At 44.0% G+C, this 13,952-nt stretch overlaps 1 protein-coding gene across 4 annotated transcripts in view; it reads left to right on the top strand.

Annotated features, from left to right (window-relative positions):
• The window catches only part of YIPF1 (Yip1 domain family member 1), a 28,486-nt gene that overhangs the window by 8,638 nt on the left and 5,896 nt on the right, over positions 1-13,952 (top strand). For 2 of the 4 annotated variants that reach the window (XM_015566954.1, XM_015566953.1), the window contains exons 4-8: positions 84-164; positions 403-490; positions 4,419-4,535; positions 7,856-8,022; positions 9,593-9,775. In XM_015566954.1, coding sequence (XP_015422440.1) covers positions 84-164; positions 403-490; positions 4,419-4,535; positions 7,856-8,022; positions 9,593-9,775 — 636 coding nt within the window. Of the gene's footprint in view, positions 1-83; positions 165-402; positions 491-4,418; positions 4,540-7,855; positions 8,023-9,592; positions 9,776-13,952 lie in introns of all 4 variants that reach the window. The other 2 variants (XR_001514675.1, XM_015566955.1) reach the window with 2 other exon arrangements.

The raw sequence follows: 13,952 nt of genomic DNA, 5'->3' as shown, positions 1-13,952 counted from the left end.
CCCCCCCCCCCCCCCCCCCCGCTGTGTATCCGGAATAAGGAAGTCACTTGTGTGTTCATTATGTTTTATTTTACCTCTGACAGTTACTTGCTGGACAGAAGAAAAGCTCCCCTTTCTGGACATTTGAATACTATCAAACATTTTTTGATGTGGACACTTACCAGGTGTGTAAAGCAGTTTCGCCTTTCCTTTTACATGTAATGGAGACTTGTTTCTTCTATAGTTAAGCAATGAAATGTGAAAGCTTTTGTATGCTGGATAGGATCTTACAAAAGTAGAAGGGTTAATAATATTTGAAAATACTACTATCATAAAAGCTCTAATGAGTTTCAATTTTACAGTAGTTGAGTTATTAATCTGAAAAAAAATCTTCAGTCGACTTACTACTATGTTGTTTTCCAGGTCTTTGACAGAATAAAAGGGTCTCTTTTGCCAATACCAGGAAAAAACTTCGTGAGGTTATATATTCGCAGCAATCCAGATCTCTACGGTATGTGTAGTGCCGTTTTGATTCTTTACCATGTGCTTGTTGAACTCAGGTGAGTGTGCGGGTTACCTGGAAGTTGGAGAAATGCATTGTTGGTGGGGCATGCAACATTCTATTGGACTTTTCTGAGCTTCAGTAGCAAACCTTGGAAAGAATTTTGGAAAAAGGGCAATTATCTGTTACATTAATGCCATGATTATAAGTAAGAGTGTGCCCTTTGAAACTCCTCGGATGACATTACAAACTTGAGACAAATTAAGTTACTTTGTCTAAGGGGAGATGCTGGTTTTAACTTTGGAGGAATTGGTTTGGGGTAGAGAAGTACTCCACATTTTTTTATTGAGTCCCAGCTCTGCCTTCAGACAGGCTGGCTCCCCTTGGGACGCACTGGGGGTGTGTAAGAGGGATGGGCCAGGAGGTGACTGTCATCCTCAGTGTCCCTGCTGTCTGAAAAAGGTCAGAGGCTCACGCAGTACTCAGAGAGAAAGGGCTCCCACACCACTGGGTTTCTGCCCTACCTTCCTCTCTAAAATCAATAAAAATAAATGAAATGAAATGAAATAAAAAAGTAGAACTAGCCGAAACTGGTTTGGCTCAGTGGATAGAGCGTCGGCCTGCGGACTGAAAGGTCCCAGGTTCGATTCTGGTCAGGGGCATGCGCCTGGGTTGCGGGCACATCCCCAGTGGGGAGTGTGCAGGAGGCAGCTAATCGATGTTTCTCTCATCGATGTTTCTAACTCTCTATCTCTCTCCCTTCCTCTCTGTAAAAAATCAATAAAATATATTTAAAAAAAAAAGTAGAACTAGAACCTAGTTCAGTGTTTTATTTTTAATGTTTTTTATTGATTATTACATATGTGTCCTTATCCCCACATTATCCCCTATCACCCCCCTGTTGTCTGTGTCCATTGGTTAGGCCTATATGCTTGCATATAAGTCCTCTGGTTGATCTCTCCCTAGTTCAGTGTTATTTATGTAAAGCCCAGATTTATTCTATGAGATTGGAAGTTTTAAGATATAGAACCTTTTCATCAAATGGCACAGATGTTCACTATTTTTTCAAATATGTCTTTATTGATTTTAGAGAAAGAAGGAAGGGAGAAGGTTAGAGAGATAGAAACATTGATGAGAAACAGGAATCAGCTGTCCCTTGCTCGCCCCCTACTGGGGATCGAGCCTGCAACCGGGGCATGTGCCCTGACTGGTAATTGAACCGGTGACCTCTTGGTTCATAGGTCGACTCTCAACCACATAGCCACACTGGCTGGGCAGATGTCCGATATTTAAACCATTAGAAGAGTAACTGCTCTGGAGGTTGAGGAGAGGCCCCCTTCTGGTCAGCTCCCACTCTCCATGATGGTACCAGAAGCTCCATCCAGAGACTCATGGAATTCCTGGAGCTCCAGTGAGCAGGGTGTGAAAACCATTGCCTTGGCCCATGCCCCTCATCCAACAGTTGCCAAGTGTGGTTTCTTTTTAGCTCTCATTCATTCTTCTAGCTTGAGAACTTCTTGAGAGGCAGGCTCCATGTTATCAGTGCAGGGGGCTTGGCACAGATAAATACTCAATTTGTGAGCACCTTATTTTGTGCTAGAGGCTGAGGATTCAAAGATAAAGTCTTAGCCTCCACCCCAAGGGGGAAGAAGAGAGAACGAATGTTTGCTGTGCACCCTACAAATGCCAAGCATGGAGCTAAGTCTACTTTATACTTCCCACACTCCAAGGCAGTCTTATCAAAAGAGAAAAATTGAGATTTGTTTTATCATTCTTTGTGCTTTTCTGTATGTTAGGAATATTTCATAATATAAAAATGCATACTACAAACTAAATCAAGGCTCCCTCCGCCCTTACCCCAAGTAAGAGTAGGAATTTGGCAGGAAGAAGGAAGAGAGAAGGTAGTATGAAGCAGCGTGCAGGCCTGGGATGAACAGGCGGGGTGTCTCTGGAGTCCAAGCTTCCTTGTGTCTGCGGTGCATTGTGTCCCCAGGGCCTAGAGGCTGACGGAATACAATGTTCTCTGCTTTCTAGTTGTGGGTACTATAATAATTGTGTCCACTTGTCATATGCTTGGATGGTCTCCACTCATCAACAATACATAGTTAGTTTTGTTCATTTTTTTTACAAAGCTTTTGGGAAGTTTTTTTTTTTTAATCCTCACATGAGAATATTTTTTTTATTTTCAGAGAGAGTGGAAGGAAAGGGGGGAGGGAGGGAGGTAGAGAGAAAAAGAGAGAGGGAGAAACATCAATGTTAGAGAGATACATCGACTGGTTGCCTCCCACATGAGCCCCCAACCTGGGACGTGGAGCGAGCCCACAATACAGGTATGTGCCCTTGACCGGGATCGAACCCATGATCCTTCAGTGCATGGGCCAATGCTCTAAACATGGAGCAACACCAGCCAGGGTGGGAATTTTTTAATTGTTGGTTGTAGGGTTTTTCTTAAAAAACCCGTTTTGTTTGTTTGTTGCATCTTAAGGTGGTAGGCTCTCAGAATAATACTGTGAACAAGATTTAGTCCTTGGCTGCAGCAGAGACTCTTTGGAGCACCCAGTGTTGGTGCTCCCTTTCCCACCTTCAGGAGTCAGGGTGGCTTAGAAAAGTGCTAATCCATTTCTGTTAGTCATCTCCCCAACGCAATAGTTCTCTTAATTTTATGATTTGTCAAGGTGCCTGCAGTTATCTCAAAAGGTATTGCAAAATATTAGTGAAATTGAAATTCATAAAACATATTAAAATCTCTAGATTTAAAATTATATTCTAATAGTACTTTTTCTAAATGGCGAGAAACAAAGATGGTGTTCATGAAATCAAGGAAAATGATGAAAGGGGTCTGCAAAGCATGGTGCACCATCCGTCCAGTGGAATGTTTTACAGTCACTGAAAAAGAATAAATCTTATTTTTATGAATAGCTACGATAGAATCTCCAGGATATATTAAGGTGAAAATAAATATATATGTTGCCATTTGTATAAAATGCGTGCACGCACACACACAGAGAGATGCACATGCGCACTTTTGCTTATATGTGTATAGAAATCTCTGGCAGGATTTACCAGAAACTGATTACAATAGTGAGATCTGGGAGAGGAAATGAATAGCTAGAGAACAGAGGAAAAAGTTTGCTTTTCTCTATATCCCCTTTTGTACCTTTTGGACACTAAATTATGTGTGTTTATACTTTTTTTTATTAACAATAAAGAAAAAATAAAGCCTTAAACACACAAAAACACACCCATAGTGAACGGGTAGATTGCATTAACTCTTCCCTAAAGCGTTCTGCTTGCCCTACTCTTCCATTTAGACCACAGAAGAACCTGTCTGCTTGAAGTTATTCTTTTTCTGGCACTCACATTTAGCACTTACACAAGGGAAGTACTTGCTTCCTCTATCCTGATGGTAAAGGTTTAACAGATTTGGTGATCCTCCAATAAAAGAAGCTATAAACAAAACAAATCAGTGTGTTTATTCACCTAATTATGGAGGTGTTTTGGATTTTAATTAAATATATTTTATTGATTTTTTTACAGAGAGGAAGGGAGAGAGAGTTAGAAACATCGATCAGCTGCCTCCTGCACAGCCCCTACTGGGGATGTGCCCGCAACCAAGGTACATGCCCTTGACTGGAATCGAACCTGGGACCTTTCAGTCCGCAGGCCGACACTCTATCCCCTGAATCAAATCAGCTAGGGCGTTGTTTTGGATTTTGCATTCCAATCTCCCCTGTCTTTAAGACAGCTAATTACTGAGTTCTGTATTCGACCTCTTAAAAAAGAAAATCCCCACTAAACAGGTATAGTAATGCATCTAAAAAGTCATTGTCCCTTGCTTACATGAATAGGGCAAGGGAGATGAGAAAACACGCTTTAAGAACCTAAAGGCTGGTGCTTCATTTTCTTGTCTCTGAATTTTGTGGTTTCCTTTGCACAGGCCCCTTTTGGATATGCGCCACATTGGTCTTTGCCATAGCAATTAGTGGGAATCTTTCCAACTTCTTAATCCATCTGGGAGAGAAGACATACCATTATGTACCCGAATTCCGAAAAGGTTGGTGAGTAGCTTGACTCATTTGGAATGCTGTCAGTTTGTAACCATGAGTGCCTTTACCCTCTGAGCTCTCGGGCCTCTGTCTCTAGGTGCTGCATCCCCTGCTTGCTGTGTTTCAGGGTTCAAACATACCCAGTGTCTCAGCATTTACCATCCATTTGTATAAGTACAAGTAAATTTTTAAATTGTGTTAAAATATACTTAACATAAAATTGGCCATATTAACCATTTTCAAGTATACAACTCAGTGTACTATCACAATATTGTAATTTCATATAATCTTCTGTAAAACTAAGGGAATGACCAATAGAAACTGGAATTTAAAGAAAAATGTACAAAATAAGCAAAAAGCATTGTGCATGAAAGTTTCCATTGTAGCATTATCTGTGTTATCCAAATGTTGGAAACAATAGGGATGTTGTTATTTAAGTCACGATGACTCAACTAGCTAGATCTGTAGCCACTAATTATGAAGCTCTAGAGCAGGGTGGGGAACCTTTTTTCTGCCAAAGGCCATTTGGATATTTATAACATTATTTGAGGGCCATACAAAATTATCAACTTAAAAATAAGCCTGCTATATTTGGTCAAACATTTAATTAACTCACCCTTAATGCCTTGGCTGGGCCAGAGCAAATGATTTTGTGGGCGGGCCGGACATTTCCCACCCCTGCTCTAGAGCAAGGTGGAAGACTGATCATCAAAACTTAGGCTTGTGCTGTCAGCAACTTTGTTAAAGAGAAGTCTGCAAAGGGTCAGGGCCCAGAAGAGAAAATGCAGAAATGACTCGTGGGCTGTGCATCACATTCCCGTTCTAAACTTCCTTTCTTGTGTAGCATTGGCTAATTAAAGACAAAAACAAAAAACAACAGTTAGGGACTTGCAGGTGAGAGCCACTTCAAAATGAGAAAGTTTGGCTTTGTACGAGATTGACCTATGCCACATTCTCAGTTTTCTCCTCCCTCCCTGCCTGCCTGCTCTCCTGATGAGGGGCTGTACATCCTGTATAAAACCATGGTTTCTGGAACCAGGCTTCAAGTTCCAGCCCCACAACTCATTAACTTCTACCTTGTCGGAAAGGTTATTTCATCTCCCTGGGCCTCAGATTCCTTATCAGTGAAATGGAAATATTAATACCTATATTATAGGGCTATTGTATGAATAGAGTTGATATATGTAAAGCAATATGTATGTGTGTGTATATATATATATAAAGACATATATGTACACACACATATATGTATATGTGTATAAAGAGGTATGCATTTACCTCTATATGTGTGCCTCTGTGTAGCCTTTCTTTTTTTCCCTCTACCCTCCATGCCCATTTTCCCTTCTCTTTCCTTCTTCATTGTGGAGTCGGACCTGGATTCAGTCCCAATTCCATTTGTCAAATGACCTTGGTTAGAGTTTAACTCAATAAGTGTTATCAATGAGCTGTAAACCCTGCCTTCAAGTAGCTTCGATGGTTAAGCAAAGAGAGACTGGTAAATGCATATTGCTATAAATAGTATGTGTTAATTTCTATGTCTGAGGTAGGTGTAGGTATATTGACAGAAAAGAAGTGAATCACCCTGCCTGAGGGTCTGAGAGCCCAGGAGGGTCTTCATCTGTTCTTATCCCCTTTGGCTGGCATCCTAGTCTCAGGGAGTCACAGGATGTAAAATAGTCACTGCCTCTATCAATGAACAGTTTTCCATTTTGTGTAAAGAGTGTAAGTCACACAACCACGGTCAGATCCTGCTTCCACCACTTACTATTTGATCGTGACCACTTAGCTTCTCTGATCTCGTTTCCTTGTCTCCAAAATGAAGATATAAAATATATGAAATAATGTGTTTACTTACCTGTTAACAATATAAAAATCTAATTATTGGTTATTTATTATTTATCAATCTGTGTTCTAAGTATTCCTGTTTGTACTCTTTAATCTTCTAAGGTAGTCTGCTATTATTATTCCCACTTTACAGATAAGGAAACTGAGGCAGGATGGTTAAGTAACTTCCACCCAGGGTTACATAGCTAGAGTGGCATAGCTAGGATTAGAACCCATGGAGTCTGCAGCCAGAGCCTGCGCCCTTGACTGTTATACAGTGTTGCCTCTCAATAAAGCACTCAGTGTAATACCTGACACCCAGTGGCTAGCTGTAGCTATAGTAGTAATTCTTTTCCTCTTCTGTTAGTTATAAAAAAAAAAAAGCAGTATGTCAGCAAAGTTACATTTAGCCTGTTTAGGGAGTTTCCAATGTGAAAAAGCTTCCCTGGTAGCTAACAATGTTTTGGACAATCACGTGTCTTAACCAGTCAGACTGTAACCGCTAGAGGTGCCTTAGCTCTTGCCAGGAGCGTTGAGTGAATTACCTGCTGATTTTTATGTAGGAAGGGCTGGTGCCGCGGGTTTAGCTATGTTTTATGATCCTCCACTCCACAAGAGGGAGAACAAATCCTCCAGGGCGTGCTGCTGCCAGAGGAGGAGCGAGGTAAAGTAATATACTGAACACTGCTGTTCTGAGGAGCTGCTGAATAGCTTTTCCACCACAGAGACAGAATTGGTTAAAAAGGAAGCGAAACTGGAGAATACTGGTATGTCAAGCAATTCATCAGGGAGCTAGAATTCCCTGTGTCAGAGACAGAAGGAACCCTACATAGTATGCAGAGCAAGTTAACCTGTACCCAGGGCATGTTAATAAATTTGCTAAAGAAATCACTGTCAGCTCTTGTTATATGAGAACAGATTATGTGTTCTTCCAAGGGAATAGTTGGCTTTTATTTGATTGAAAGGCTCAGTACATTTAAACACTTGTAGTGTGGCCTTCTGAAGTATTTTAGTTGAATAATTCAAGTTTTTAATAACTAATTTAATAATATTAGTTGTTAGTTATTAAACAAATTTAAAAAACCATATGAGAAACTACTGGTTATCATCACGAAGACAAATGCTAAAGATTGATCAATTCTGCCCGGCCAGCATGGCTCAGTGGTTCGGCGACCTATGAACCAGTAGATCATGATTCAATTCCCAGTCAGGGCACATGCCTGGGTTGCAGGCTCGATCCCCCAGTAGGGGACAAGCAGGAAGCAGCCATTCAACGATTCTCTCTCTCTCTCCCTCTGAAATCAATAAAATATATTTTTTAAAAAGATTGATCAATTCAACACATGTATAGAGCGCTTATTATGTTTCCAGTGCTGTGCCAGGCTCAGGGTCCATGATGATCCCATGGCCCAGTGAAATAGATTCCAATGTTAGAAAGTAGGTTCAGTAAGGTACTGGAAGTGCTCTGGTAGTACATTGAAGGCTTGTGTCCTGTTATCCTCAGTGTCCATAGCAGCCACAATCATCTATGCCTATGCCTGGCTGGTTCCCTTCGCACTCTGGGGTTTCCTCCTGTGGAGAAACAGCAAAGTTATGAACATCGTTTCCTATTCATTTTTGGAGATTGTGTGCGTCTATGGATATTCACTCTTCATTTATATCCCCACAGCAGTAAGTACCACACTTATTCTGAGTGATGTCCTGTTCTTGGTTGAAAATTCAACCAGCTTCATTATTCCTAGCCTAACACTGATATGCCCCTGAAAAATACCCTGGGAATTGCTTGGAACAGACTGACAGATCTCAGAGTGAAGGGGAGTGGGGTGGGGGTGGGGAGAGATTAAGCAAAGAACATATATGCATAACACATGGAAACAGATAATAGTGTAGTGAAGGCCTAGGGTGGGGCATGGGCAAAGGGGGAAATGGGGGACATCTGTGATACTATCAACAATAAAAATAAGTTAAAAACACACACACACACCACAAACTAACCCTGTGAATTTAGAAGTTCAACATGAATGGGCACTGTGGAGAAAAGTGCCTTCATGGATCTAAAGCCCTTCTGTGAAAGCTTTCCCCTGAGTCTGCATGCTGGTGTTTCTCTAGGCTATCCTGAGAAACCAGAAAGGCAGTGGGGGCCAGTGCTGATTGGCTTACGGGCCTTTATAAACATACTAGAGGCCCGGTGCATGAAATTTGTGCACATGTAGGGTCCTTAGGCCTGGCCAGCGATCAGGGCCAATCAGGTTCCCTGCCTCCCCGCCTCTTCCTTCCATTGCTCCCTCAGTGCCCTGCCGCCACCACTGGTCACCCACCATGTTTGCACTGCCCCCTGGTGGTCAGTGCACATCATAGTGAGTGATCGAACTCCCGGTTTCAGGGTCGAACTTCCAAAGGGACACTTTGCGTATTAGCCTTTTATATATATAGACTAGAGGCCCAGTGCATGAAATTCGTGCACGGGGGGTGGGTCCCTCAGCCTGGCCTGCACCCTCTCCATTCCGCGCCTTGGGGGATGTCTGACTGCCAGTTTAGGCCCGATCCCACAGGGACTTCATCCGTGCACGAATTTTCAGGGATGTCCGATGGCTAGAGATCGGGCCTAAACCGGCAGTTGGACATCCCTCTCGCAATCCAGGACTGCTGGCTCCTAACCACTCACCTGCCTGCCTACCTGATCGCCCCTAACCACTCTGCCTGCCTGCCTGATCGCCCCTAACTGCTTTCCCCTGCCCATCTGGTCACCCCTGACTGCCCCTGCCTTGGCCCCCACCACTGTGGCTTTGTCCAGAAGGACGTCTGAAAGGATGTCCGGAAGATGTCTGGTTTAATTAGCATATTACCCTTTTATTAATATAGACTAGAGGCCCAGTGAACGAAATTCGTGCACGGGTGGGGTCCCTAGGCCTGGCTGGCGATCAGGGCTGATAGGGGCCTTACAGCTGCCGGCCAGGGCCTTCCTTCCCTGGCTGCCCGCTGCCTGCCAGCCTGGACTTCCTTTGTTCCATGCTGCCCCCTGATTGTCAGTCCACATCATAGTGAACGATTGAACTCCCAGTCAAACTCCCGAGGGGACAACTTGCATATTGGGCTTTTATATATATATATATTTTTATATATATATACACACACACACACACACATATATACATATAGATATATAGATATATAGATATATAGATATAGATATAGATATGCCTCTCTGAAGTGCCTCCCAACCCCCCCTCTCTTCTTTCAGATCCTGTGGATTATCCCCCAGAAAGCTGTTCGTTGGATTCTAGTCATGATGGCGCTGGGCATCTCAGGCTCTGTCTTGGCAATGACCTTTTGGCCAGCTGTTCGTGAGGATAACCGGCGCGTCGCATTGGCCACAATTGTGACAATTGTGTTGCTTCACACGCTGCTTTCTGTGGGCTGCTTGGTATGGTCTCATTCCTGTGTTTTTATGGTGTGCTTTATTTATTTGTTTGTTTATTAAATAGACATTCTTAGTATTACATATATTTTTATATTTTTGTTAATCGGAGGATATTTTTCCATTGGTTTTTAGGGAGAGTGGAAGAGAGAGGGAAAGACAGAAAGAAACATTGATGTGAGAGAAACACATCAATTGGTTGCCTCTTGCACGAGCCCTGACCAGGGTCTGGGCTGGGGAGGAGCTTGCAACCAAGGTATGTGCCCCTGATCCGGATCGAACACAGGACCCTTTGGTCCGCAGGCCGACGCTCTATCCACTGAGCCAACCGGCTAGGGCTGTGGAGTGCTTTAAATGCAAATATTTAAAGGCCCCAAACTGTTTGACATGGTGGTTCTTTAGAACTGGACCCATGAAATAAACATTGTGTTAGATAAACTCTCCTGGATGGGAAGAGTAAAGTCAGGATTTTTTTATCCTTACCCAAGAATGTGTTTTATTGATTTTAGAGAGAGAGGAAGCGGGGGGAGAGAGAGACACGACAGCAATATGAAAGAAACATCAACATTTGCCTCCCTTACATGCCCTGACCAGTGATCAAACCCACAACCTATTTATGTACCCTGACTGGGAATCGAACCCACAACCTTTTGGTGCATGGGACGATGCTCCAATCAATTGAGCCACCCGGGCAGGGCAAAGTCATGAGGATTTGATTGTAATCTGCAGCTTTACCTGATTTCTAATGTTTAATCAAGACTTGGTGTCTGGCCTGAGGACATAGGGGTGGGTGAGTGTCTATAAATAGGACTGGGAGTTCTACTTTGGATGCCTTTGCTAGTTTCAGAACATAACTAGAGTTTTGAAATTTAAAGCTTCATAGGTGGAAAGCTTGAGAATGAAGTCCAGTACAGGAAAGGAGAGAGTTATTTTAAAGATGGAAAACATTTAAAACCGTTTTTGAGTTCATGTGTTTAGGTGTCCTTTTAGGGAGAGTGTGTGCTTTTTGTCAGACAGGTCCAGGTTGAAGGCCAGCTCTGTCACTCACTGGCTCTGTGAACTTGGAATCTGTAATGTGGGTATAATAGGTCCTGCCTCAGAGGGATGTTCTGAGGACAAAATAAAATAATGTATATAAAGCACAGGACATGGAACATATCCCCTAAATTAGATCCCTTTCCTTTGATCCTAAGGAGATGTGGCTTTGTATCTTTTGTAGACATGGTGCTCAAAAATTGCTGTCCGTGGCCTTAACAAGGCCTGGCGCAGGGTTTGAAAAACCTCCAAGTCCGCCCTAGCCGGTTTGGCTCAGTGGGTAGAGCGTCGGCCTGCGGACTGAAGGGTCTGGGGTTCAATTCCAGTGAAGGGCACATGCCCAGGTTGCAAGCTCGATCCCCAGTAGGGGGTGTGCAGGAGGCAGCGGATCAATGATTCTCTCTCATCATTGATGGTTCTATCTCTTTCTCCCTCTCCATTCCTCTCTGAAATCAATAAAAAAATATATATATTTTAAAAAAAGAAAACCTCCAAGTCCAAGAATGTTAATAAGGTCACTGATGAAGGAAAGGGCATGCCCGCGGAGAATCGTCCACAGAGCCCACGTCCAGACCCTTGGTCAGGTTTTGCAGTTGTGGGAGGAAATATTTCTTTGGTACCATTTGATCTTTAATATTTTTGTGTAGACGACCATGGTTTCATTAAGTGTTTAATAAGATCCCAAAACACTGTCATTGAACAAGTCTCATAAAAAGTGTCAAGTTCTGAAACACAGACGTGGTTTACACCACTCTACATGTGCCTAAGCTTTAAACCCTGGAGGCAGAGACTGTGGGTTTGGCTCCTGACAGAGCCTCCCTGTTCATTTCGGGGCCTGGAATCTCTGCTGACCCCCTGAAATGCTGCCGTGACCCTTCTGTTTGCTGAAGAAGCATGCCCTTCGCATGGTAACTGCCTCTCTCTGTAACGCCTTTCACTGGCATCTTCTGTCTCTCTTCTGAATTTTCCCCCAGTATATGCCTGTGAAGAGAAAAGGCGTTATTGCCTCGTTTGGTTCTGTAAAGAGTAGAGAGGAGCAGATCTCTTCTGAATTTTCCCCCAGTATATGCCTGTGGAGAACTTGGTGAAGAGAAAAGGCGTCGTTGCCTCGTTTGGTTCTGTAAAGAGTAGAGGAGCAGGCAGGTTGGATAATAGAGCAGGGGATAATAGAGCAGGGAGTGGATAATAGAGCAGGGAGTGGATAATAGAGCAGGGAGGTGTGGTTGTGGTTGTTGTTACTGTTATTGTTAACCCATTTCATTTGGTACCTGTGGCCAGAATCTCTTACCTCCTATGCCTATTACTCCCTTCTGGGGTGAATGACACTGAAGTTAGGAATTACCTGCCCGGGAACTTTTTGAAAGAGAGCACTGTAATGAGGGGGAAAGAGCATGGGACTGGGAGCTGCTTAGCACGTGGAACCGGCAAGTGACTTAACTCTTAGAACCTGTTTCCTCATGGTTAGGGAGGTTCCTATTTCCGTGGGATTTTGTGAGACTCAGTGAAATGGGTGTGATGGGCTCCGACACTGTGACAGTGTCTTCAGATGTAAAGAAGCTATTAAAAAGGCCCTGTGTCTCAGGAACCGCCAGGTTCCACTCCGCTGCTTATCGCTCCTGAGGGCCCCGGTAAGAGCCGTCCACGGTCACACCACTCTGAAGACTGCCCTCTCACCGGTGCCTCTCACTGACTTCCTGTTTCTCCTGAACTTCTTACCCATTACATTCCTGGTTGAGAAGTTGGAGGAAAGAGGCAGGAGAAAAGGATTGCTCGGTTGAGTTCTAAGGGACTTGGAGGAGCAGGGAAGTAATGGCTGGTGAAGGATCCCTTGTTGGAGGGGAGCAGTTTTCTCCTTAGGGAAGGGAGCCATCCCATGATCGGGTGTGTAGCCAGGACGCCTGGGGTTTTGTTCTCCACACTGGAGCTTGCTGCCTCCTTTCTCTTCTGGAGGAGGTGTGCAGTGCAAGAGGGCTGAGGCAGGAGTGAGGAGACGGGTTCTCGTCCTGTCCGTCACCCCCTGTGCCAGTTATTTCCCCCCTCTGGACCCCCACCTCCTCACTTAGGAAAAGGAGCTGTAGTAAGGATTGAATGATACGTGCAACAGGAAAAACAGGACAAGCTGTACAAACGAAGACATCATTGGAAAGGCAGGGAGAGGAACTGTCAGGGGAGCTAGCCGAGCCAAGGGACACTGGCGGAATCAGACAGCTTGGCCTTCTCACTCCCGGGGGAGCACAGATTGGCGCTGTTGCCTTAGTGCAGTGAAGCATGTGACAGCCCCATACCTGCTGAGGTCCCTCGGTGCTGCACCTGTACACGGTGTCTAAGTTGGTACTGGCACACACCTGGCAGGGACGCCTAAGGTAGCAGCAGAGCGTGAGCTCGTGGCTAATATGACCGTAGATGTACGAGCCTACGTTTGAGGTGGTCATTGCCAATAGCAGCGGGCCCTGCACCCCAGTATTTGGGGAACTAATGAGTCATAGAATTATAACTTGCCCTTAGAGATCATTTTCCCCCCAATTCTTTTGTTTTACAGATAAGAAATTGAGGCCTGCCCTGACCGGTTTGGCTCAGTGGATAGAGTGTCGGCCTGCGGACTCAAGGGTCCCGGGTTCGATTCTGGTCAAGGGCAGGTACCTTGGTTGCGGACACATCCCCAGTGGGGGCTGTGCAAGAGGCAGCTGATCAGTGTTTCTCTCTCATCGATGTTTCTAACTCTCTATTCCTTTCCCTTCCTCTCTGTAAAAAATCAATAAAATATATATATTAAAAAAAAGGAAAAAAAGAAATTGAGGCCTATATGCCACATATATTTTTAAACCAAAAAAAAAAAAAAGGAGAAAGAGAGAGAGAGTGCTAAGAAGATGTTTTTATAACAGGGTACTTTCATACTTTTGTATTATTTGAATTTGTTATAATATGTATTACTTTTAAAATCAGAGGGGAAAAATGCCGGGGTCCGGCCCCGGCGGGTCCAGGGGTCCCCAAAGGTGTGGACGGAGTCGGCGAAGAAGGAATGACACGGAGACAGCGTTGAGTTGATCAGCAGCCTTGCCAGGATCTCTAGCCACAATCTCCAGCCAAGTTCTGTGTCCATGTTTTCTTGCTAGGTTCTCCAGCCGGGTTCTCCAGGTTCTCAAGCCAG

Source organism: Myotis davidii, unplaced genomic scaffold (assembly GCF_000327345.1).
Source record: "Myotis davidii unplaced genomic scaffold, ASM32734v1 scaffold79, whole genome shotgun sequence".
In the NCBI taxonomy this organism is placed as follows: Eukaryota; Metazoa; Chordata; class Mammalia; order Chiroptera; family Vespertilionidae; genus Myotis; species Myotis davidii.
This window is presented reverse-complemented; position numbering and strand designations above follow the sequence as displayed.